Source organism: Bidens hawaiensis, unplaced genomic scaffold, assembly GCF_021521415.1.
Source record: "Bidens hawaiensis isolate Kalapana, Puna unplaced genomic scaffold, B.hawaiensis_p1.1 tig00016358_1, whole genome shotgun sequence".
Classification (NCBI taxonomy): domain Eukaryota; kingdom Viridiplantae; phylum Streptophyta; class Magnoliopsida; order Asterales; family Asteraceae; genus Bidens; species Bidens hawaiensis.
The window spans coordinates 43,853-69,113 of NW_027492497.1; the positions used below are offsets into that span (position 1 = coordinate 43,853).

At 30.9% G+C, this 25,261-nt stretch overlaps 1 protein-coding gene across 1 annotated transcript in view; it reads right to left on the minus strand.

Moving 5' to 3' along the window:
- The window catches only part of LOC143551278 (serine carboxypeptidase-like 13), an 81,385-nt gene that overhangs the window by 14,375 nt on the left and 41,749 nt on the right, over positions 1–25,261 (minus strand). The window contains exons 10-11 of the mRNA XM_077041744.1: positions 14,405–14,473; positions 14,177–14,325 (exon numbers count right to left, since the gene is read on the minus strand). Of these exons, the coding sequence (XP_076897859.1) occupies positions 14,177–14,325; positions 14,405–14,473 (218 nt within the window). The remainder of the gene's footprint in view (positions 1–14,176; positions 14,326–14,404; positions 14,474–25,261) is intronic.

Genomic DNA, 25,261 nt, shown 5'->3' on the forward strand with positions numbered 1-25,261 from the left:
AATAAATGGAATTTGGGATCTCTCAAGTTCACAGATCTGATGAAAGCAAACTTGGGCAACGATAACGATCTTTTCATTTGGACGAACCCTTGGTCTGGGAGAACCCCTCTCAAGCTGGTTCTTCCTAGACTCTATCAACTGGAGAAGAACAAAAGCTGCAAAGTAAGTGATAGGTTCTATCGGAGTGGGAGCCAACTTTTTTGGCGATGGGACTGGATTAGGAACCTGACCTCTCACAACGAGCTGGTCGAGTGGGAAGAATGTATCAGATTTATCTTTGCCGCTAAAAGGAATGTCTACTCCGACTCTTGGTCTTGGTTGGGGGACACCCCTCAGGTCTCTACACGGTTAGATTGGTTAAACAAACTATTTTTTCTTGTAGGGATTATAGTCTTAATTATGTCATGAATTGGAGTAAATGGGTTCCCTCTAAATGCAATATTCACGTTTGGAGATCGTTGATGGACAAAATCCCCACCAAGATGGCCCTAAAAAGGAGAAATATTGATATTCCTAATACCTTTTGTGTGTTCTACAACGCAACAGATGAATCCTCTGTTCATATTTACAACGGTTGTCCGGTGACCTCGAAGGTTTGGGACGCTTTGATTTCTTGGTGCAAGACCACATCCTTTTTTGCTTTTTCGGTTAGAGACCTACTTGAAAGTAATATCCATGTGGGGCTTAAGAACAAAGAAAAGGAAGTTTTCCAAGGTTAATATTGTTATCATTGCTTGTTGGCGAATTTGGATGGCTCAGAACGTTTTGATATTTGAAGGGAAGGAGACGAAGATTAAAGATATTATTTGAGACATTAGCTCTTTAAGTTACCTTTGGTTAAAACATAGATTTAGATGCAAATCGATTAGTTGGTCAGATTGGTGTAAATTTTGTTTGATGTAGTTGGTTCTCCTTGTTTTTTTCTTGGATTTCATTCAGTTTTTGGAGGTCGCTGTGGCTTCGGCCTTGTTTATAGAAATTCACAGTTTGAAAAAAAATACATGTCAATTTATCATTTATTCAAATAACTATTACATAAATTAGAATGATAAAAAATATACAGATATTTATGTCAATATAATGGAAACATTAATATCTTTAATTAAATTAGATCTACCTTTTTTTTTGTTAAACAAATTTATATACACTTTGATTGTTAGAGATGAATGTGGTAAATTTTAATAAATGATATTTATCGGTCTAATATGTTAAAGACAAGAAGCAAATATGAATGAATAACAATTTCATTCTCACATATTAATTCAACCTTCATGGATCCATGATGTTTACATCCATCTCTTTTGAAACTATACTACAAAATCGTGTTTTATTCATGCTAATATATATACGATGCTATTTTAAATGTCATGCGTAATAATATATCTTACCATTTTTGTTAAAATTCGTTATTCCATTAAAAAAATATAATTACAACTTATAAAACCTCTAGGTGCGTCTTTTTTAATTACTATGAAGAAATTACATGCGAACACACCACATATTCATGAGTATTCCATTAGAAAATATAATTTGAACTTCGAAAGCCATCTAATTTGATAAAACATAGTTTTTTTTAAATAATCATTTACTTTCAATAGCTTAACTATATTTCTTTCAAACATTCCATGTAATACACGGTTCTAAAGCTGGTGTCTCTCTATATATATATATATATATACATACATACACACACACACACACATATATATATATATATGGAAAGGTTCAAATGAGAAATCATCTAAACAAATAAATAATTTTTTTAATTTTATTTTAAAAATATATATTATAATTTTTTTTTCTTCCAGCCTTCTTATAAGTTGGTATTCTTCCTATAAAAAAAATTAAAAAAAACACTTGTCGATGTAATGTATATGTGCAATAGGGTGTATTACATATATACAATAGTGTTTAATTGCATATAATACAATACATACTAAAGAATATATGCAAATATAGCACTAATGCATGTATGCAATACGCATTAATGCACATATATATATGTAATGCAGCACTATTGCACGTATGCACTATATCAAGTTTTTTATATTTTGGCATCTAATATAAGACTATTGCACGTATATGATACAAACAATTGTATATATGTTATTCAACACTATTAAACATATAAAATACATACTATTGCACATATGTAATAAAGAAAGAAAATTGATGTATTGCATATGCACACTACATCGTGCTTTTTATTTATTTATTTTTATTTTTATATTTATTAATGGTGAAGAATAACAGCATATAAGAAAAATGAAAGAAAAAAAGTTTTGAATATATATGTTTTAAAAAAACTAAAAATATTTCTTTATTAGTTCTCTCTCTAAACAAGTGTTCTCTATTGATCATGTCCCTAGCGGATGGTTCAGACGAGACATGATCTTAGTGTGAAAAATGCAATAAATGAATCATTGTTTATGTGTCATAAATTATATAACATATTATATATATATATATATATATATATAATTTACAACTTTATGTTGTATTGCTATTGGTACATGCATGCTGCTTCATAATTTGTACATTAATTCCACTTCACACACACAAACTCTCTCTCTCTCTCTCTCTCCCCAGGCTTCCATATTATTCTAGACAATTTCATTGCTGTGGTCAGATCTTATTTTGTTTCTTGAGCTCATTTTGATTTCAAATCTTGGGTTTGAACACAAGGTTGAAGAAATTAGAGGAATGTAAAATTCCGCCTTATACAATATCGGCCAACAACTGGTGAAATCATGGTCCATACACGTTACTTTGGATGTGATTTGCTAAATTTGTTTGGGCTCAAGAGGTAATTTTGTTTTGCTTGATCGTTGAACTAGAGATTCTGAATGCCTACTTAAAATGCCCAGTTTGAAATCATGAATTCACTATCATATATGCATTAGTGATTGCTTTAGATTGTAGGCCAATAATTTAGGTGTTGTTTGAACACCTAGAGGTTTTCGTCTTTGCATCTCGACGATGGATTGAGCTTGAGTTTGTCATTAGGAAACATAAATCTCTTGGTGCTCTTGAATACTCAGGTAAAAATAGATCAAATTTTGATTAGTTATCAAGCAATTAAATTTTGAGTTTGTGTTAAAGAGGCAAGATTAATATAATTTAAAAGATTATATTTCAGTAATGAAATGATTTTGATAAAACCTTTCATATACTAAATGGCTTGATCCATCATGTGGTGTTTGCAAAAGATTTACATAATAATGGAAGTATTAATAACAAATATATGATAGAACTAATATTTACAAGACTAAAGTATAAAGACAGACACACTATGCTCTTTCCTCTTTTATAAAATGGTTTTTAGATACATGTTTATTTTTTTTCTTAAAGTAGCATGAAATTGATGCATGGCGAGGAATGGCTATAACTTTTCACATATGATGTGATGACTGAATGCGGTGGTTATGAACTTGGGTTTGTTTGTGTCATAGATCCACTTGCGTTGGTTAAATTTTGAGTGTTGTTTGCATTTCACAGGTTCGAAGTTGGTCCAGCGAATGCTCAAGTTGCCGCTGCCGGCGTCTTTGTCATCCATGGCAGCTAGCAGGGATTGAGCTTTCAAGGTGCAACGTTTATGGCTTAATGGTTTGACGCTTTCCACTTTTGGCTTACTTTTTGTTTTTAAATATGAAAATAGGCTCATGAGAGATGATGCACAAAGACAATCTAATTTACTATATAAAGAGTTTTTATTTTCTTGTTGTTAATAATATGTATAAAATGAATACAATATTAGCTTACTTTTAACCACTATTCATGTTAAAATTAGTGCGTTGGTACCTTGATGAACTGAACTGATTTTGACTAAATTATAGCATCGGTATAAGCGTCGATATTATAATAACCAGTATCGATATTCGTTTAATTATGAAAATGATGCTTGTATTCAACTTTATAGTAAAGTATTTAGATTAGGTGAAAGTGAGTATTCTAGTTACAAAAAGGTTTTCTATGGGTCACATATTCTTTGCTAATCGAGCAAAACTTTTCTAAAATTTAACTATACAGGTTGAAACTGGTCAAAGAACATTATCGATAGAGAACGCTAGTACCGTTCACCAAACACTCGCATCGTTTTTATCATATGGAGGAGGCACATTTAGTAGAGATGAAAAAAACAAGTATGGGCGGAGCTTCGGTAGAGATGATATGAGATAACAGCACGGGCAACGCGCGGGCCCTAATTATTTGTAATAATTTGTAATTGTGTATAAGTATTCAAGCGAGAAAACCAGAACAGTATCGATCTCCACCTCTATATACCATGTAACTTTTTACATATTTGCTAACAATTGTTAATTTGTTACAAAATACAAATTGTAATTTTGGATCGTAGCTCGAAGAAATGTGATGCGGGTACGAAGTGTTGATTTTAATTATTATGTAAATGAATGTATCACTACGTGTTTAACAGTAATTACTGTTGAGAAAATACTAACATGTTCTGAGTTTGTTGAGTAATTGTGGAATTTGTTTCTCTATGACATTTTATCTTTATGTGATTATGATACTGGTTGTCAGAAATTTGTAATTTTTGAACTTTGAATTTAATTTAGTATTTTCATTTTCTTCTTTTGTTTTTTATGTAAAGTATGTGTTTGTTAATGTTGTTTGTGAACTTTGTTCCTTCCAAGAGGACATGTGTATTTTTGGCACTTTACAACTTTGTATATTATGATGATATAAACCATTAAATGTCTGCAAACCTCTATTTTGGAGGTGGTTTGTTGAGTCTATGATTATGATGAATTGCATAATGAATCTGTTGGCTTTCATGATATTGATGGAAGTCAATCAATAAAAAGAGGAAGATATGTAATTTGATGGTTACGTAGTTTCATTTAATTATTTGATTATGTAATTCACATTGAGGAGTTTTGGTTTATGTCATGTTGTGAATACACTTTAGTAATTTCGGTGGAGTCTAAGCATCATGTACTAAAACTTAACAATGTATTTGGTAATTAGATGAGTTTGAAGAAACTAGGAAACTCAACGCCACTGCTGATGGTGTTGGTTTTACCTCTATAACTTTATGTTTTATTATACTATAAAATAAATATGTTGAGGTCTAATGGTGCGCTCACAAAAGTAATACTTTCGTTCAGGCGAACTCGGGTTTTAGCCAGAATGACAATTTTTTTCATGCAAGCATGGGTTTTGTCCGGATTGGCTTTGGGTCGTGACGGGTTTGGCTTGGCTCGCGCTGCAACACGCGCAGGTCAATATGCTAGTGTAGGATTTAATTGTGAGTGGGCAGATTATAAGATTGTATAGCTACATTCTTCATCTTTTATCACAATGATCGTTGATTTATGTATGTGACAATCAAACTATGTAGAGAAAATTTTAATTGTGTATGTTGTTAAAAGAATGTATAGGTATATGTTAATATGTTTTTTCAAATAGGATGAGGTTATCATAAAAAGTAAGTTGTGTGTAAAAAGTGTAGGAAGAGATATGGAAGTTGGAGCTCTTAATCTAGCGGTTATGAGTAGTTGGTGTGTTTTTCCTTGATGTGTTTTATTTTAATGCCACAATTATAGGGAATAAAGGGTAAAAAAGTTTACTCCTGCATTTTAGCAATCATTATAAATATTTCTCTCACATCTGGTTTTATTGTACGAAGTGTTTTTTGAAGTTCACAAGTGGAGAAGAATGTTGTTCTTCCTCTATCATTATCCTCCTTGTTTAATCGATAATAATTTCTTCATCTTAATCATCAGAGAGTTTTTCCAAAATCATTCGATTTATTAATCATTGGAGGGGTTTTTGATAAAGATTTTGGTTAGTTTGGTTGATTTAAGAAAATCGTTTTGTATTATTGAAGATAATGCGGAAGAAATCCCCTATGAATGCATTCAGCCTGTTGTTGAAGGATCAAGGTGTGTTTTTTATTTTGTTTGAGTTAAGCGTTATTTTGAAAACCCCCAATTTCTAGGGTTTTCGTAATCTATGCCGTGGTGTGTATTTTATTGTATCTGTTTTATTGTATCGATTAGCGGGCTGATGGTGTTAAAGACTCTGTGATTTGATAAAGCTTGTGGATAGTTTGGTTAATTTGGAAAATATCAATTTCTTTTAATGAATATAATGGAGAAGAATTCCCCATGCTTTCAGCCTGCTCAAGGTGTGTTTATTATTTTGTTTGATTTATCGATTTGTTGAAAACCCTCAATTTCTAGGGATTTTGCATTTTTTGTTTGTTTTTTGTTTAAATGTATTCGTAGATTGCTTAAAGGTAGTTTGTCTGTGAGTAGCAACAGAAACACACTAAGCGATTGTTAAACTTATTGTTCTGGCGGTTGTAAAAGAAACACACTAATCAGTCGAATGGTATGTTATTTTTTCATATGTTGTGTTTTAACTTAGCGTGTTTAATGTTAGTAACAATTTGTGTCGAGTTGTATAGTTTGAAAAGGCCGGAGAATTACCTGTAATACAAGTTTGAGAAATGATGGATGTGGGAAACAGGTTCAAAAAACTCAGAGAATTCACCAACTTTTTCCAGACCTATTCATTGCAAGAACAAAAGGAAAACAAGAATTGGGAGAGACATGTTCAATGCTAACTTTTTGTATGATGGAGGATCTGTAGGAAAACCTTAAAGTAATTAAGTCTGTTGTGCAAGTTTGAATGTTTGATGTTATATTATTTTAAGTAGGTTTGAGCCCGTGTTCTACACGGATGAAAATATAATAAAAATAAAAAAAATTATATGTAATACGTAAATTCAATTGTTTCATATAATAATTTTTATTTATAATTTTTTTTATTAAATTTTTGATATATTATGCAATATAATTTTAAGTTGAAAATCAAATCTTGATGTTTGATTTATTTCAAATAAAACATTTATACTGATATTGTTATATTAATATTGTGTGTATAAAAACGATATTTATAACAAAATGTTGTCACAGATTTAAAAACTAAATTCACAAAGACTAAGATTTTGTTGTAAAAGAAAATAAATAAAAATATATTATATTTTAATATAAAGAAAGAAACGATGAACAATCTTAAATGGTTGTGTTAAAAATATATGATAAGACAATGTCATATTATGAATTATGAAAATGTTAACAATTAAATATAATTTTGGTTTTTTACTTGAAGAGAAATCACATTTATATATGTTAAGTCAAGAAATCAAACACAATTATTATTTTAGTGGAGTTGGTAAGCACATTTGGTTTGGAACATGAGTTCTTGGGTTTGAAACCCATATCACACAATAATATATTTTTAAAATTTTATAAAGCCTTATGAGTCATGGATTATAACAGAAAAATAGGTTATGGGTCATGATATAATAGGAATTAGTGGCATAGCATCTACTTGTCATCCAATATGAAGTGTCTAACTATAAGTCATGTAAATAACTTGTGTTGCTTTAATAATATAATTAGATGTTAACCGAATAACAGAACACCATGGGGAAAAAAACCTAGTAATCTTAATTACGATGAATTCATGTCTGTTGATGTGTTATAATGGAATGATAATTGGTATGTATTGATAAAGATTATACTGTTGCAAGTTGTGTATCTATTTATAACAAAAAAAATGAGATCAAAATGTAATCAGTTTTGATATTATAATTAAATGAGACATAAACATAGGAGTGAACGTTAATACATATTTAATCTACTATTATAATAAATAAAAATATATTTGTGTTACTTGGCACTTAATTACACTATATTTGTGCCACTTGACAAAAAATTTTCTAATCATTAAAACCTTTTTTTCTTTATTTAAATAGAATGATAATCAAATTGGTAAATGGTTACGTAACCGACTCTTTCTTTAAATATCTCTCTCTTATTATGAGTTAATTATTTATATAATTAATAATAATAACTAATAATAGTGATGTAGCATTGTAATGTAATGTTATTGTAATTTATGAGACCTCACGAATGGAAGTATCTCCACTGGACATGGACATGACTCACATGAGTGCTTATTATTCTTCCATGAATCATCATCATCATTATTATTTAAAAAAAACAGAATTAAAGAACTTAGCTTAAAGAATCAAATATTACTGTTTTGTTTATAATCAATCAATCGTATTATATATACAAGTGTCCAGTTCAAAACTAACTTGAAGTAGAAAATTGCGAGAATCGCATAAGCACTAATACGCTATGCATTAAAAATATAATCGTATGTAGCGAAAGAGAGTATTATGTCTTTATTTGTGTCATTTTGCAAGTTTTTATTTTCAATCATAAAAACTTTACTTCTTTAAAAAAAAATAATCAAAATTGATAAATGGGTATCCCGTAACCAACCATTTGTTAAAAAAAATTATATTAATTTCCATATAATTTATAACACACATGCTGACTTTGCGTGCCTCCCTAAATCATATCTGACATAATTGACTTTCTCCCTAAATGATATCAGACACAAAGAACTGGCGTTTGAAATCTTATTCGGAGAATCAAAAATCAATCACATAATCTCAAGCTATTTCGTCTGTCAAATCTCAGTTGTGTCGATTTATCTGTAAATACTTTCACGATTTCTCCAATACTCGATAATAAACGTCTAACGTTTACGTTTTGTTTACATCTTTTATTTTGGTTAAATTTATGATAATCTAGGTTAACGTCTTAAATTTTTTACAATACTATTAAATTTGTTAAATTGTAGTTTCTAATTTCTATCACCATATATGTGTTTTTATTGATAATTATATTGTTGGACTCGGTCTGCCCAAGACACATATTATTATTGATATGGCTAGTACGTTATGATCCAAGTCGGGTCATACCCAATAGCAAGCTAGACAAACACCGATAATATTTGTTTATATATATGATATGATCATAAGTAAATAAATATTAACACTTGCGTTATTTAGAACGGGGTTTCTAAATACATTGCACTTGTGAAAAGAATAAATCATATGGATGATTTATACTTTGAGAGAACATTACATAGTGTTATTTAAGTTGGTTAAATAACAATATGTAAAACTAATTACCTAGCATGTTACTTATAATGTGTTATAACCTAACATAAGTTATAATACATGAATATATATATATATAGAAAGAAAAAAAATTAATATAATTAGAATGAAAAGGGAAAGCCCATATATATATATATATATATATATAGAAAGAAAAAAAATTAATATAATTAGAATGAAACCCCCCCCCCCTCACTCTCTTTCTCTTCTATTATTATATTCTTATAACTCTCTTGGTGGAGACATGCAATGTTTTGTATTGGTGCAAAGTGAGGTGCAAATTTGAAAGATTTGATTATGTTTCTTTCTTTCATTCTCTCAAAAAAAATATACACAAGTAACCAAGAAAACTCACTCCTCTATTCCTTTTCTCTCTAAAATTTCGGCCTCAAGGAAGAACATCAAGGAGGAGTTGGTTTTTCAAGTGAATCCTAGCTAAACAAAGGTGTATTTTCGAAGGCTTGGGGTATGCAAGCTTGAGGAACTCCCATTGAAGTTCTAGCCTACCTTTTCATCATCCTTTTCACACCTTTTGGTTACTTGAAAGGTAGTTTAACATGCATAAACTTATATTGACATGCATGTGTTTGATAGTATGTATTTCGTATTTGGATCCGGGTTTGGGTTTTGCATGTATAAAATTGGTTTTACACACTATGAACTAACAAGATTTAAATCTTTTATCCGCTGCGTTTTTCATAAAATTGGAGTTTTATGACTTTGATAATCTTGTTAAAACCCAACATATATTGCATCTCCTCAATGTTTGTTTCCATAGGGTTCCTATGTAATTTTCAAATCGGGGAAAAAGTTTATTAGACTTTACAAACTTATTAAATTTGATATAAATGTTACGCTTATGACTAATTTTGATAACCGATATTGACGCATTTGTAGAACATGTCTACTTTGTTGATATAACTGATGAACTGTGTAATAATTTGTCCTTTTTATATTATAAATTAAACGGTGTTACATATATTAATTATTATTTGTGTAACTAACTTATCTGCAAAGTTAACTTATATTATTTTCTTATATAATTCAACGGTTACCAGCTAGACATGCACAATCATATATAAACAAATTTTTTTAGATTTATGATAACTTTATTATGATTCTTTTTTTCTTCTGTAATTTGTAACTTATTCGATTTTATAAATCTTTATATTCATTTATTAAAATTAAAATATTATCTATCCAACCCGTGTATCACACGGGATACTAACCTAGTTCCTAATAAAAAATTTCAATTTTGATCATCCTACCACTATATGCTATTTTAAATGCTATGGTTAATATCTCTTCCGACACTTTTTAGGAAATAATTTCTTCTTATTTTAACATTGCTCTTCTCTCTCTCTCTCTCTCTCTCTCTCTCTATATATATATATATATATATATATATAGGTGAGATCAAGTGAAAACTTCTCTTAAAGAGAAACTTAAAACTCTTAAAAAATTATTTTTTAACTTTTTTTTTAAAAATTTTTGTAGTTTCTTTTTTTCCATTATTCTTATATGTTGTTAGTGGTTCAAAATAAAAAAATATAAAAAAATAAAAAAATAAACATGTCGGCAACCTCGTCGGTGTAGTGCACATGTGTAATAGTGTGCATTGCATATATGCAAAAGTGTTATATTACATAGAATAAAACATTATTACACATATTTGATACAACACTATTGTATATATGCAATATAAGACTAATACGCACATCGAATACACATTAGTACGTATGTGTAATACAACATTAACGCACATGTGCACTAAATCGACTTTTATTTTATTATTATTATTTTGCATAAAATACCTACTACATATATACAATACACAAATTTTGAATATATGGAATTAAACACTATTGAACTTAAAAATACATAGTAATACACATGTGTAATACAATGGTATCGCACAGTAATACGTATGTGCATTATAGAGGATTTTTTTATTTTTTTATTTTTTTTCCAAGTAAATGGTAAGAAAATATAAGAATAATTGCAAAAACAGAAATTCGAAAATATTGTTTTATTTTTAATTAAAAATAATTCTCTAAGAGTTTTTAAGTTTTCTTTTGATCATCTCCCTATATATATATATATACACACACTATATATATATTTATAATACACCATCCATTGGCAAATTAAGACACTCTATTTTTAAGTAATTTACAACACTAAAAGCATTATGTACAACCAATAAAGCATGTAGTATAGGGGCAAAGTTGTCACATCCAAAAATATATGTTTTTACGTAAATTCAATTTGTTAAAAAATAGTTATAATATTAGCCCTTAAACTTTACTAACTTTTTGTAAATTTAAGAAATTGTTACAACTTTTACCCCTCATGTATTTGACAAGTTTATATATTTTCCTTTTTTCTATTATATCTCTAAATATATTACGTTTAAGAAAAAACAGAACTTACCGATGCATCGTACTTATTTTTTTCGACGTTTTGATATAAAAATTATTCAATACCGTGATACATTGTATAATGTATAAGTCACTGAAGCATTAATGTACAACTAAAGTATGCAATTATAAATCAATTAAATGTAACACAATGCATTAAAGTACAACCCATGTTCTATTTTAGTTTATAAATTCTGAAACATAAATTCAGTCATTCCATTTATACAGCTCATGTTACAAAACCAAAACAATAAAATAAAATAAAATTATTTGATTTAAAAAAGTTACAATTTTTACCCTTTAACTTTAACTATCTTTTATTAATTTTAAAAAATTTTACATGATTGCTCCCTTATCTTTATCTTCAATTTGACAACTTTATTTTCTTTCGTATTTTTAAACATATTATGTCATAAAAAAAAGAAAGTTATCATTGCAACGAGCTCATTTTTGTTGACGTTTCGATATAAAGAATTTTCAAAACCGATGTGTTGATTATAATTTACAAGTCATTAAAACACTAAAGTACAAGTCAATAATATATGTAATTAGTAATTACCATGTGACTGGCAGAGAAACCTGTTCCCGCTTTCTCATCTATCAATCCTACAATTTCTCACTCAAGATTTGATTTTGGAAAATCAAAATTTAAATGTAGTAAACCTGTTCCCTCCAACTCTGTAGTTACACTTACATGGCTCCATCGGTTTCTCCTCCTCAAATCAATTCAATAGGTATCTTTCCCTCTCAGACCAAGAATTCTTATGCAGAAAATGGCACTAAATAAAGTTTGAAGTGATTGACCAAATTCCAGATAGTAAAGTTTTGAAATGCAGAATACTGTTCTTGGATTTAGTGGAAACCAAGATAAGCTAATACCAAACGGACATATTATTTTTTATTATCTTGATGATGATTATTTACATGTATATGATGAAAGTCAACTTTAAAGATTAATGGTGTGTACAGTTTCTATTTATAGGTGTGATCAATACTACATTGGCATGACCTTGTTAAGACTTTGGATTCATTTATACATATTGTTTAAGTTATTTGGTCTTACTTATAGTTACTTTGATGTAATCTTGCACTAATGTCACATTTTAGGAGTATTAGTGAAGTTAAGCAATTGCTTTGATATACCTATTGACTTTAAGTGTTGGATGTGTTGACTGGATCCTTTCAAACTTTTATCTTGATTGATGCTTGATTGCACGCTTTGGTTTCATATGTTGCTGTCATTTGTAGGCATTAAGCAAGAAGTGATAAAAAAAAGTATATAACATTCATATAAAATATGTTTGAATGCTCTTTAATCTTACGATCCTGTTTTTAGAGTCAAGTGTAAGAGCTTGATTGAGTACATAAAAATACAAATGAAAATTATTATTTTCAAACCAGCAAAATTATTAAATAAGTTTTATAACATACAAGTTAAAATTTTAATTTCAAACTTTTGTAAAATATTATATAAATAAGAAAACAAACAAAAAATGAGTACGGCGTTGTAAATTGTCGATCCCGCCGCATCGCGCGGGTTTCCTACTAGTATATATATAATATTTAGAAGTTTTTAGGTTTTCTCTTGATCCTCTCTCTCTCTCTTTATATATATATATATATATATATATATATTGTGTGTGTGTGTATTAATTGTGTAGGCGGTTAAAAGTTTGAGTAGGTATATGTTGATATGATTCTCCAAATACATATAAACTGTGTAGGTTTCTAAAAACGTGTGCAGATATATGTTGGTTGTGTAATTATCTATTATTTAATTTCTATGTATGAATGATTTGATATATATGTAGGTTGTTTTCTGTTAAATGTAGGTAAAACAAATAATAAACAAAAATAAGTGAGCTTGAAAATATACATAATTAAGGTGTTTTATAATGAACTAGAACATCTATGCTTTTAACCAAAAATAATCAATTATTTGGCTTTTACTGATTTTTCTAGAAAAATGTTTAGAATTCCAATATTAGTTGTAGAATTTGAACATAATTTGAAAAAGAAGATAAGTTATAAGAAAATAAAATGATAAAAAGGTAATATGTAAGTTTGTGAACTATTGTTAGTCACCAAATATATAGCAATCATATTATGCCTAATAGGCCCTTCTAATAAAATAAATCATAAAAAAAATTGAAATTAGCTGGATTTGTTTTTAACACTTCTCGCTATAAAAACACTTCTCATTAACTTAACCCTATATATATATATATATATATATATATATATATTTCAAAAAATGGTAAAAAAACATAAAATTTAAGAAACTATGTGGGTGTGAAACTATATGGCCATAACATAGTTAAGAAACTATTTGGTATTTTGTAAACTGTCAATCTCAACCACTAGATCCTATATCTAATAACCTAAATCTATTCTTATTCTTCCTAAAAAGCTATGTATTTTTTACTTTAATTTACCACTGTATATAATACGTTTCAAATAAAAAAAAGACTATTGTTTTGTGAGAAAGCTTTAAAATAAAGACACCACTAAAATAGTACCTATACTATATAAACAACACACCATGCAGTTTTTAGAAACTATTAATTTACACCACTAGATTTTAGATTTAAAGACATAGATATATTCTTAAGTTTCTAACAAAACTACCATTTTTTATATCTATGTATATATGTATGTATGTATATCGCCACAAGCCCTTTCATAGTTAACTAGATACATACAATGAAATTTTAAATAAGGGTATAGGAGTATATAGCTACGTTACCTTATGATCAAAGCTCGGCAACTTTTACTCAAAAGTTCCTTATGATAAGAGAAACTACTAAAGATATCGTAGCTATAATAGCTTGTGTCATTCTTTCCTTGAAGGTAATGCATGGTGTAGTTGATCATCTCCACCTTTCCAACCTTTCCCTATGAAAAAAAGTTTGGGAATAGGATAAAATGATAGTTCAAGTTCATTTATTTATACAAGAAAAAAATGACTACCTACTTGACGAATGTTGAGTGCTTGTTGTACAACTTCCATGTTCGCCCATTTATTTGAGATGGCAACGTCAATCTAAACAGATCGATCACAATTAATGATAAAATGATACAATGGTAAAATCCAATGTGAGAAGCAAAATAAGGCATATGTTTAAAAAATATCCTACCAAAAGCTCCATGTTTGTTATTGAAATTGTTTTCGTTTTTTGAATTAATCACATAAGGATTGTGAAATATGTTTGCTACCCATGGGTAAGAAACATGGGGAAATGAAATCACCTGGCTTAGAAAGCCCGGAGAAATTACGATAGTGATGATGGTTTGGTGAATACAAATAGATTATGTATTACTTTTATTTGAGTTGTTTGATTTGAAGGCTCTGGCATTCCTTAGGGCTAAGCCGATTAGGAGTATAAGGCATTGTAGGGTTTGTCGGATTCTAGAAGCCTTTAGGCTCAGTTGGTTAACTTATATTGTTTAAGTTATGAGGATTATAATCTTAATTAGGTTTTACCTAGATATTGATCTCATTCTATACTTGAAAACTTTATCAGTTAATAGAAGAAAAATCCTAATTACCGGCCGTGGATGTAGTTCAGTCTTGACGAATCAAGTTTACTGCTTTTGATTATTGTCTCGATATTGGTAGTGTGTGATTATTCCAAAAAAACTAGTTAAGGGCTTTGGCTGTTGATTGTTTGAATCACACGTTAACCGCCAGGTGCCACTGCTGTAACATTCTCGATCAACTTTCAAATTTATTTATTGGCATTCGTTTAAATGAAACGGTTTGTAATCGGATCTTTGTATTTAATAATAATCAATGATTTATTAATTTTCTCGGTCATTTATCGTGTATTTGATTTTGTTCGTTTAATATAAAGCTATCTATAATGTCCAAAAACCACTCGTATCTAAGTTCGTTCCGAACAAGACTAACTGAACACACGTCAAGGGTTAAATATAAGTTACTTTTGAAAAAAAAAATTCTCCTTCCTCTTCCCACCGCGTCGGATCCAAACACCCGATCTATTTTATTCGTTCGATCCCTAATTTAAGTCGGCAATCCGGGAAATTTTCACCCTTACACGTCTAGTACCCAATCACGCGTTCAATTACAAGCAAATCGTATTAATTAACCAGCTAATTAATTATATACATACATTATCGAACCCGATGCCTAATGGTCCTGTAAACACTACAAATACCCAAACAAAATTCAATTAACTTGTTCCTCACATTCTCTATTACATTTCAAATCAAAGCCCTAAGTTAATTGCAACCAAGATGCGGTTCTGAATCCCGTTTGAAATCGTTCTTGGCCAAAAACCCTAATTACTGGATCTCTTTCAATTCGTAACCAATTTAGGTAATTGAATAGAGCTTGTAGGTTGTTCTTTCATCTTCTCCAAAACAACTCTGTCAATTTTAGCTGACAGAGGATGTAAAGTCCTCAATCAAACCCTAGGGTTCTTGAGAAATAGTCTTTGATTCAGGATCTTGTTTATATATTTTATTTTTCATACTTACAACATGCTACACACCACCCCAAATGGCTGGTGTGTTTTTTTAAAGCATACACTCGGTCAGGGACGGGGTTCGAACCACTTGGACTAGTTTTGTTTTTTTTTTCATTTGGTTTATTAATTAAATATTATTATTTAAAATATAAAATTAATATTATTTTTCAACCGTTAAACGAACCGAGCAACTCTATACTTTTTTATGTGTGTGTGTTCTAATTTAACCTAAATATAATTTTTACAATTAAATAAATAAACAAACTAAGAACATGGTTTACTTGTTTAAATGAATCGATCACCAAAAAAATTTATATATATATATATAATATTAAATTGGCTTCTGTTGTTTAAAAATTGAAAAGTAATTTGTAATTATATTTAACTGTTTACGTTTTTTCCATTTAATAAAGTTAATATAAAATGTATTAAATGCTTTATCGATCCTAAATCCGTTACAAACCCCTTTTTATCATGTCTTATTTGTTTAAGTCGACTACATATTTAGTTTGTTTATACTTTAAAATAAAGAAAAATTGTCAGAATTTCTCACATGACCAACTAGTTCTCCTTAATTATTACCGTCTTTTCATTACCTCTTTCCTTTACTCATGTGAGTTTACACATCCCCCTTTTAACTCTTTTATTTTGGGGTAGCATGTATACCGTAACAAATGTTTTCTTTATGATTTTATTGCCCCATTTCCTCAAACTATAATTCATCATTACTAAATGCTTATCGTCTATGTCCCACGATTTATATGACTATGTGTGATGTGGTCTAAATTATATATAAAATTAAATAAATATATCCTACATTTTTGAGTTATTTGGGGTCGTTTATATTTAAATCATACTCGTTCATGGTTCATTTTTAAAAGTTTAAGGTTTCAAAAGACAATTAGCGAAAACCACTTATACTTAAGCCAATGAGTACGAGTGATTACTGTTTGCTAATTAAGAGTTGCATAGTTTTATTTTGTTTTTAAAAAAACATAATAAACATATATAAAATAAAAAGAAAAAAATAAAAGAAAAGTAAAAGAAACAAAACATAATAGTTCACGAAGAAAATAAAATATAAAATAATTCATATAATAATTTGTATGGTTATATTATTGTGATAAAACTTAAATCAAATAAATATTTGTGTAGGTAAAAAGTAATCTACTAATGTTTGGGGCAGGTTTGAAGTCCATAACACAAGCTTAATAGAAAGTCGACCTACAAACAGCCCATGCTAGAGGAAAACCTACTGAAGTCGGTTAATAAAGAATGTTATTGTAACTTTTGGGACAAGGCAATATATAAATATAAAAAGAGGTGCAGCCACTGAGTACATTATTATTATTATTATTATTATTATTATTATTATTATTATTATTATTATTATTGTGAAACACATAAAGAGAAAAACAGAGAGTAGTGGCTTGATTAGAGAGAGACGCCACGTGAAGGGTACACCATAAGAAGAATAACTAGTGCCGTGGGAGTTGGCAAGCAACGAAAGAAAGAGAAGGTTATTTATTATTTGAGTTGAGGTATTTGGGTTCACACCTACTTATCCAAACATTCATAATCTTTGGTTTGAATTTATTACTTTTATTTCGAACTTAGTTGAACCAATTTATTATTTTCTTGTTTTGAGCATGGTTATTGGCTTAAACCCTTTTAGTTGTCTAGGCTTTGAAAGAATATTTGTTGAGTTTTGATTTGCTTCTCGGTAAATGGTGCTTGGTGTTGGACTAATATTATTGTAATAGACTTTTTGATATTAAAAAAAAAGATGAATATGAATACTTATTATTAATTTACTTTTATTCAATAATTTTTATATGTGTCTTTGTGAATGTCTTTCATGTGTAGACGCATATTAGGTTACCTATTGTGTGTTCATAACTAGTTTATGGTTTATAGTCGACATAATCCATAGGAACTATTGTTTGAGGGTTTAGAGATTTTAAGTGTTCTACCCATCTTGAGACTGAGAGGTGATAGATAGCTGGGGTTGTCATATTCATTAGGTGGTTTGGGCATAGATTACATGAGAGTGGGTTTCCCCCTTATTGTCTTTTGATTTTGCTATCCTAAGTTTTTTTGAGCATCTTTAGGTTACTCCTTACGTCCCTACACTCCCGGATGTATTATGATTATTGATACTGAGAGGTAATCTAGTCATTAGAGTAATTTAATATTTTTGGAGAGACTGAGAGGTAATCCAACCAACCGGTTTGTGTCAAACGTCCCTTAGGTTTTCCTTTTAGGTCACACCCAGAGAATGATCATGGATCCACTAGGATGTCTTGGCCGTCGTATCTTTAGATCCCGGTTCATTAGGTGGTTTGGGTATAGATTACACGAGAGTGGGTTTCCCCCTTATTGTCTTTTGATTTTGCTATCCTAAGTTTTTTTGAGCATCTTTAGGTTACTCCTTACGTCCCTACACTCCCGGATGTATTATGATTATTGATACTGAGAGGTAATCTAGTCATTAGAGTAATTTAATATTTTTGGAGAGACTGAGAGGTAATCCAACCAACCGGTTTGTGTCAAACGTCCCTTAGGTTTTCCTTTTAGGTCACACCCAGAGAATGATCATGGATCCACTAGGATGTCTTGGCCGTCGTATCTTTAGATCCCGGTTCATTAGGTGGTTTGGGTATAGATTACACGAGAGTGGGTTTCCCCCTTATTGTCTTTTGATTTTTGCTATCCTAAGTCTTTTTTAACATATTTAGGTTACTCCTTAAGTCTCTTACACTCCCGGATGTATTGTGATTAGTGATACTGAGAGGTGATCTAGTCATTAGAGTACTTTAATATTGTTGGAGAGACTGAGAGGTAATCCAACCAACCGGTTTGTGTTAAACGTCCCTTAGGTTTTCCTTTTAGGACACACCCGGAGAATGATCAGGGATCCACTAGGATGTCTTGGGCGTCGTATCTTTAGATCCCGGTTCCATCACAGTTTCCATAGCCGATAAGCATCCAAGATTCACAAATAGGATTTCAAGACTAGGTAACGCCTTTCTCATTATTGTTTTCATCTAAGTCTTAGAATTTTAGATTTAATTTATTAGTTTAATTTATTTTAATTAACTAGTTTAAATAATAATTAGTTTTAAAATAAAATAAATAAAAATCCAAAATTAATCTTTTTCTTAATTAATTAATTTAATTAGCTTTTAGAAACTAGTTTCGTTAATTTAATAAGTGTCTCTAGGGTTCGATATTCCCGGACTTCCCATAGCTATTCTACACCCGATAGGTTCACTTGCTTATTGCTAGTGGTTCGTTTTAGGGTATTCTAAGTTTTCTTTATTACTCGTTATGCTAGGTTGATTAATTGCAATATTTTTATACACCACTTTTAGCGCATCAATGTGACTTATGTGAATTAACCTGAGTAGTCTCATATAGTATGATCATACGTCCACCCTTACAGATTGACTTTATTACAATCGAATAGGTTTTCATTTATTTATTACATATTCGTTAATGCTTGTTATAACTCACCGATTCATGGAATTATATGATTTTGCCTCATATATATATAGGGGATGGATCATGCGAGAAGTGATTTTATAGCGAGAAGTGCGAGAAGTAATTTATAACCCTTGATTAAGTTTAATCCACGGCCTACATTAAACATGACAATCTTGTAATTATTCCATCATTTGTTTTAATGTCTTTTAGTGCAAAAGGATATTGTTGTATTTGTCATTATATGCATTGATTTGTAACGTCTGATTGAAGATCGTATCCCAAGTTTCATGCCACCATCATCTCTCGTAACATAATCAAAAGTTCTCAAAATTAAGACGGTGGGAAGAAATTAATCGTCACAAGCCCATTCTGTGTAGCTACATATAATTCCTTGTGTAGTTGTAGTTCATTCTGTGTAGATAATTTTTCATATTATTTTCAGATTTTTCTATTTAGATACATATCATTCCCTGTGAATTGAATATAGGTGTGTAGATGCAGATCTTTCTGTGTAGGTACATATCATTCCCTGTGTAGTTATAGTTCATTCTGTGTAGGTAAATTTTCATATTATTTTCAGATTTTCTTTGTGTATATGACATATTTTTTACTGGTATTTTTAAATAAATTATGAAACTATTATTTATACATATATGAAATAAATTAATTAAAAAATTATTATTTGTAACTTCTTCAAAAAGTATGGCTTACCATATATAAAAGACATATGCATTTACTATTGTACCCCTACCATTAAAAAAATGATAAAACAGAAGATAAATTGTGATTGGTTGAATTTATTTCTCGCATTTCTTGCTATAAAAACACTTCTGTAATGAACCAAATCCTATATAAGGGATATATATATATATATATATATATATATATATATATATATATATATATATATATATATACATGTGTAAATCTAACAAAATACTTGTAGTTGACCATATTACTTTTTTTACATGCTACAGGTGTTATGTATGATGATGACAAGACCCAAAAACATTAGTTTGCCTTAAGGTTATTGAAATAAAAGTACTGTTTTGTTTACCTTGTTATTTGAAATTCGAACAATTTGTGTGCTTGTGTTGAAATTAATAGTAATGATATTATTGCCACATTTATTAGTGTCACATGTATTTTGAACAATCACTTTATCCCCCGACATTACTCCGCGTCGGTCAGGGTGTGATAGCCGACAACCATTGCTAGCTTGCTGTCACAACCTACGCATGTATGGCTCTTACAAATTGGAACACGTACGACATATGGATTACTTAGTCAGTTAATCAAAGTTGTTGCACGAACCGTGTTAATATCGTTTTAACTTATTACTCTTGGGATTGTTATTTTTTTTTGTTCTACTTGTATATTAACCGTTCTCTATTCATATAAGTATTTTGTTCTTTTGTTATACTGGAGATGAGGGAAGACGCTGGTAGAGCTAGAATTTCCTAGTTTGAGGGGAAGAATTTCAATGGATGAAAACACAAATCCAGGATTTTTTGATGCATAAAGATTTGGATTTGACTCTAGTAAGAGTAAAACCGAAAAAGATGAAATATTAGGAATCGACAATGTTAGACAAGAAAGTTGTTGTCTTCATCAGGTTCGCAATGTTGGCTTCAACATCATGAGCGAGTTAATCGCTGGTGGATTGATGAAAATCTTTGTCCAATATGTATGAGAATCCATCGGCGCTTAACCCCTCTTAGTTCATCTCCCCCGTTTCTTACCTATAGCTAGCAACAAAAGTGAGAGGGGTAGCAAAAGATGCAGGTCAAAGTCTAGGAAGAAGGGTCAATCTAAACAAAGAAAAGATATCACAATTGGAACTGCAAGGAAATCACTTGTTTTAGAAGCTTATGCCCTAAACCATTAGCTGAAAAAGAGAAAAGAGAAGGATAAGTAGGTATCATAACTACTTAAGGTGACTCTCTTGTTAGACGCGCTATAATGGATTATGGCACATTGTTTCCTGCTACATATAGCATGAGAACGATGAAGTATCTATGAATAGGTACGTTTAGTAATTATGTTAGGCCCTATTTTGTATATTAAGTCTTTTGTATTGTCTCGTTTATTTACATTTGCATGTAATCGTCTTTTATCTTAGCTTCTAAGTTTAGGCCTAAGGCCATTTCTAAACAAGCCAATTGGGCTCATGGAAATAATACAAAGTGCATGAGACTTGCACTATAAATAGTGCAAGCTTCACATGCAACTTAACCTTTTGCCATACTTGTATCCTATCCATCCAACAACTCTCCGACTTTCTCTCCTTTCCTACCTTTCTCGGCAACAACAACAAGATTCGAGATCTCAGTTACTTAGCGGTGATTTCCGCTAGCCTTTTAAGGAGATTGATCCAAGAACTTAGTTGTTTGATCCGATCATAGGACCTACAAATGGTATCAGAGCGGGTTTGAATCAACTGAATGACTGATTCAACTTTGTTCTTGATCCACGATTACCCAAACTGAGGCGTTAATTTCTTAAAGTTTTTTAAGATCCGTTGAAGCTTTGGAAATAAAGTTGGATGTTTGGAAATAAAGTTTGAAGATTTGGGGAAATAAAGTTGCTCGAACTTCATCTTGTGTTTGTAGATCTAGATTCGGCACATTTAGAGGTTTGTTTGAAGACTTTTATGTTGAAGATCTGGATATGATTTATTTCTGATCTGGGTTCATCATGTTTGCTCGATCGAGTTCTCGGATTCATAAAAATGGCTCGGGCTTTGTATTTGTTACTATCCAGGTTGTTTTGTTGTTGTTGTTCATCGATTTGTTTCACTGGAAACAATGGCAGGATACTTAGCTAGCTTCTGGTAGCAAACTTTGTGTTATTGTTCTTCTATTTCTTCTCCAAAAATACCACAAATTATGTTCATTTAGATAATGATCATACTATTTATATTATTGGGATCGAAAATAAAGATTTATAGACTTCATTAGGTACTACTTGGACGTTGAAGGATGTTTGGGTCATTCCTAGCAAGAGAAAAATGCTTATTTCAATCAGGCCTCTAGGTAGGGATATATTGTGATGCTTGGTGGAAGAAAATGGAAGGTTGTCAAGGGAAATCTCATGACATCCAAAGGTAAGGCGGGTTACACTATAAATCGGAGAAGCATCGGTTGTGGAGTTAAATGCAAGTAACTTGCAAGGTGAGTGCGTCCAGATTGTGGCATCAACAAGTTAGTTATACGAGTGAAAAGGGATTGCATTTGATAGCTAAAAAGGGAAAGTTCCTACATCTAAATAAATTTGAACGAGAAAGCAAAAGGCAGGTTCTACTAACCATGTGTTCTCGGTAAGACGTCCAAATTACTGAAGTTAGAATTGATCAACATGGATGTTTATGGATCAAAAACAGTCTCCTCGCTTGGGGGAGCCAACTATTGTGCCACCTTCACAGATGTGTTAACTCAAAAGGTGCGTTGTTTCGTGAAAAATAAATTTGACGTTTATGTTACTTTTAAGAAATGGAAATCTTATGTTGAATTGGAAACTGGTTTGAAGCAAAAATGCATCAAGTCGGATAATGGAGGGTAGTACCTCAACACTATTTCTTCTAGTATTATGCTGAATCGGGAAAAAGAACTTTAAGATAGCTCCTAGAACACTACAACAGAACATAGTTGTGGAAGAATGAGTTGAACATTGAATGAGAAAGCCAGAAGTATGAACTTGAATGCAGGGCTCCTGAAGACTTTCTAGGATGATGCAGTTAACATTGTTGCTTACCCGATTAATCTGAGTCCCTTAATTCCTTTAGTTTCAAGCTTCGAGAAAAAAGAATGGCAAGGTTGTGAGGTTAGTTTGAAACGTTTAAATATTTCTGTTTGTGGTCCTAACTTTCGGGTGAAGGATTTTATAAGAAATAAGTCAAATCCAAAGTTAAAGAAATGTACTTTCATTGGATACGGGACAGGTACCATGGGCTACAGTCTAAGGCAGATCGGCACTCAGTGCTAAAGACGTTTTCTTTAATGAATCTGAGTTATGCAACGACTACTAGAGATTCTAAAATAGAATGTAGAATTTGAATCCGAAACCAAAAGCTCTAAAACCGAAAAGGTTCCCGAACCCGAAAATGAAGAAGATATAGTTCTTGAAGTTCAAATGATGAAGAGGGTGAAAATGAAGAACGGGTGGATATCCATGATAGTGGGATTTCTGATCCTGATGTTGAACCATCCATACATTCTCTTTGAAGATCCACTAGAGTTACTAAAGCTCCCAAAAGGTATTCTCCTTCTATCAATTATCTCCTATTGATGAGAATGGTTATCCTCTAGATTAAAGTGAAAACACGGAAGCTAAAGATTTGTTGTGGTGGGAGTGTGCAATTAAAGAGGAGATTAGTTATTTTATTAAAAATAAAATGTGGGTCTTATCTATGCTTCCGCCAAATAAAAGAGCTTTACAAAACAAATGTGTCTTCTGGTCAAAGATGAACATTACTAGTCTAAATGGTATAAAGTTTGTTTAATGGTTATGTGGTTTTAGTAGAAAGAGGGGATCAATTATAATGAAAATTTATCCCCTTTCGTGAACGCGACCACAAACTATTGTAGCAGCATAGGGTTTACATCTAGAGTAGCTAGATATTCAAATAACAATCTTACATGATGGCCTAGATGAAGAGAAGATGGTTTGCATATCGATGAATAGCTTGTTTGGTCTAAAACAAGCACCCAGACAGTGGTGCATCAAGTTTTCCTTCATCAGCATAACAGAGCAAAAGAAGTGTGAGTCAAATCATTATTGCTTATCAAGTTAAAGACGATAATGTCAAACAAATTTGTGATGAAAGAACTTGGTCCAGCAAAATAGATACTCGGGATGAGTATTGTGAGAGATGCGAAAAATGCTTCTTTTACATTGTCATAGGAGAACTACGCTGAGAAAGTGTTAGATAAACTTAATATGATGGTGAGAAGACTAAGCCTAGGAACACACCTTTGGGAAATGATTTTAAGTTTTCCAAAGATCAGTCTCCAAGGATCAAAGAAGAAAAGGCAGAGATGGAGAAAGTCCACTTTGTATAGAATATTGGTAGGCTCATTTATGCTATGCATCGGACCAGACATAGCGCATGTCGTCGGGATAGTTAGCCGGTAGATGAAAGATGTGGGTTGTGTTTTAGATGAAAGATGCAGTTAGTTCTCAAGGGTTATGCTGATACTGAAGTAGGTGTCTATAAGACACCTATAAATTATTGTCAGGGATGTCTTACAATGAGAGGAATAGCCATTAGTTAGATATCATAAGTCCAAATAAGTGTTGCTTTATCAACAACCGAAGCCAATTATATGGTTATTTCTAAAGCAAGTAAAGAACTCACATGGTTGATGACTTTCCTTAGGGAGTTAGACAAGATATTGGCTAACTACTCATTATTTAGTGACAATGAGATTGCAGTTAAAGGATTGATCTAAGACGGCACCATTGGCTGGTATGTTCACCAAATCAATAATGTTAAATAAGCTAAAGCTTTGGGTAGCTTCAGGTCTGTTGAAATAAGTTAAGAAGGCTGGTGGCAATTAGTTGGTGCTTAGAGATTAAGCTGATGATTATAGAAGTATGGCTGGAGTGTAGTTGAAAGTGTTTTGAAGCCTTAAAGTGGGAGATTGATGGGTTTATAGGCTTCGTCCACTTTATGACCAAGTCGCTTAGGAGGAGAAGGCACAGTAGGGTTTGGCCAGCTCTAGTAGCTTTTAGGCTTAGTTTGGTAACTTGTTGTTTCAATTGTTAAGGGTTAATCCTAATTAGGTTTCACCAATATATTAATCTCATTTTGTACTTGTAATTTTTATCACTTAATAGAATTCAAAACCTAGTTG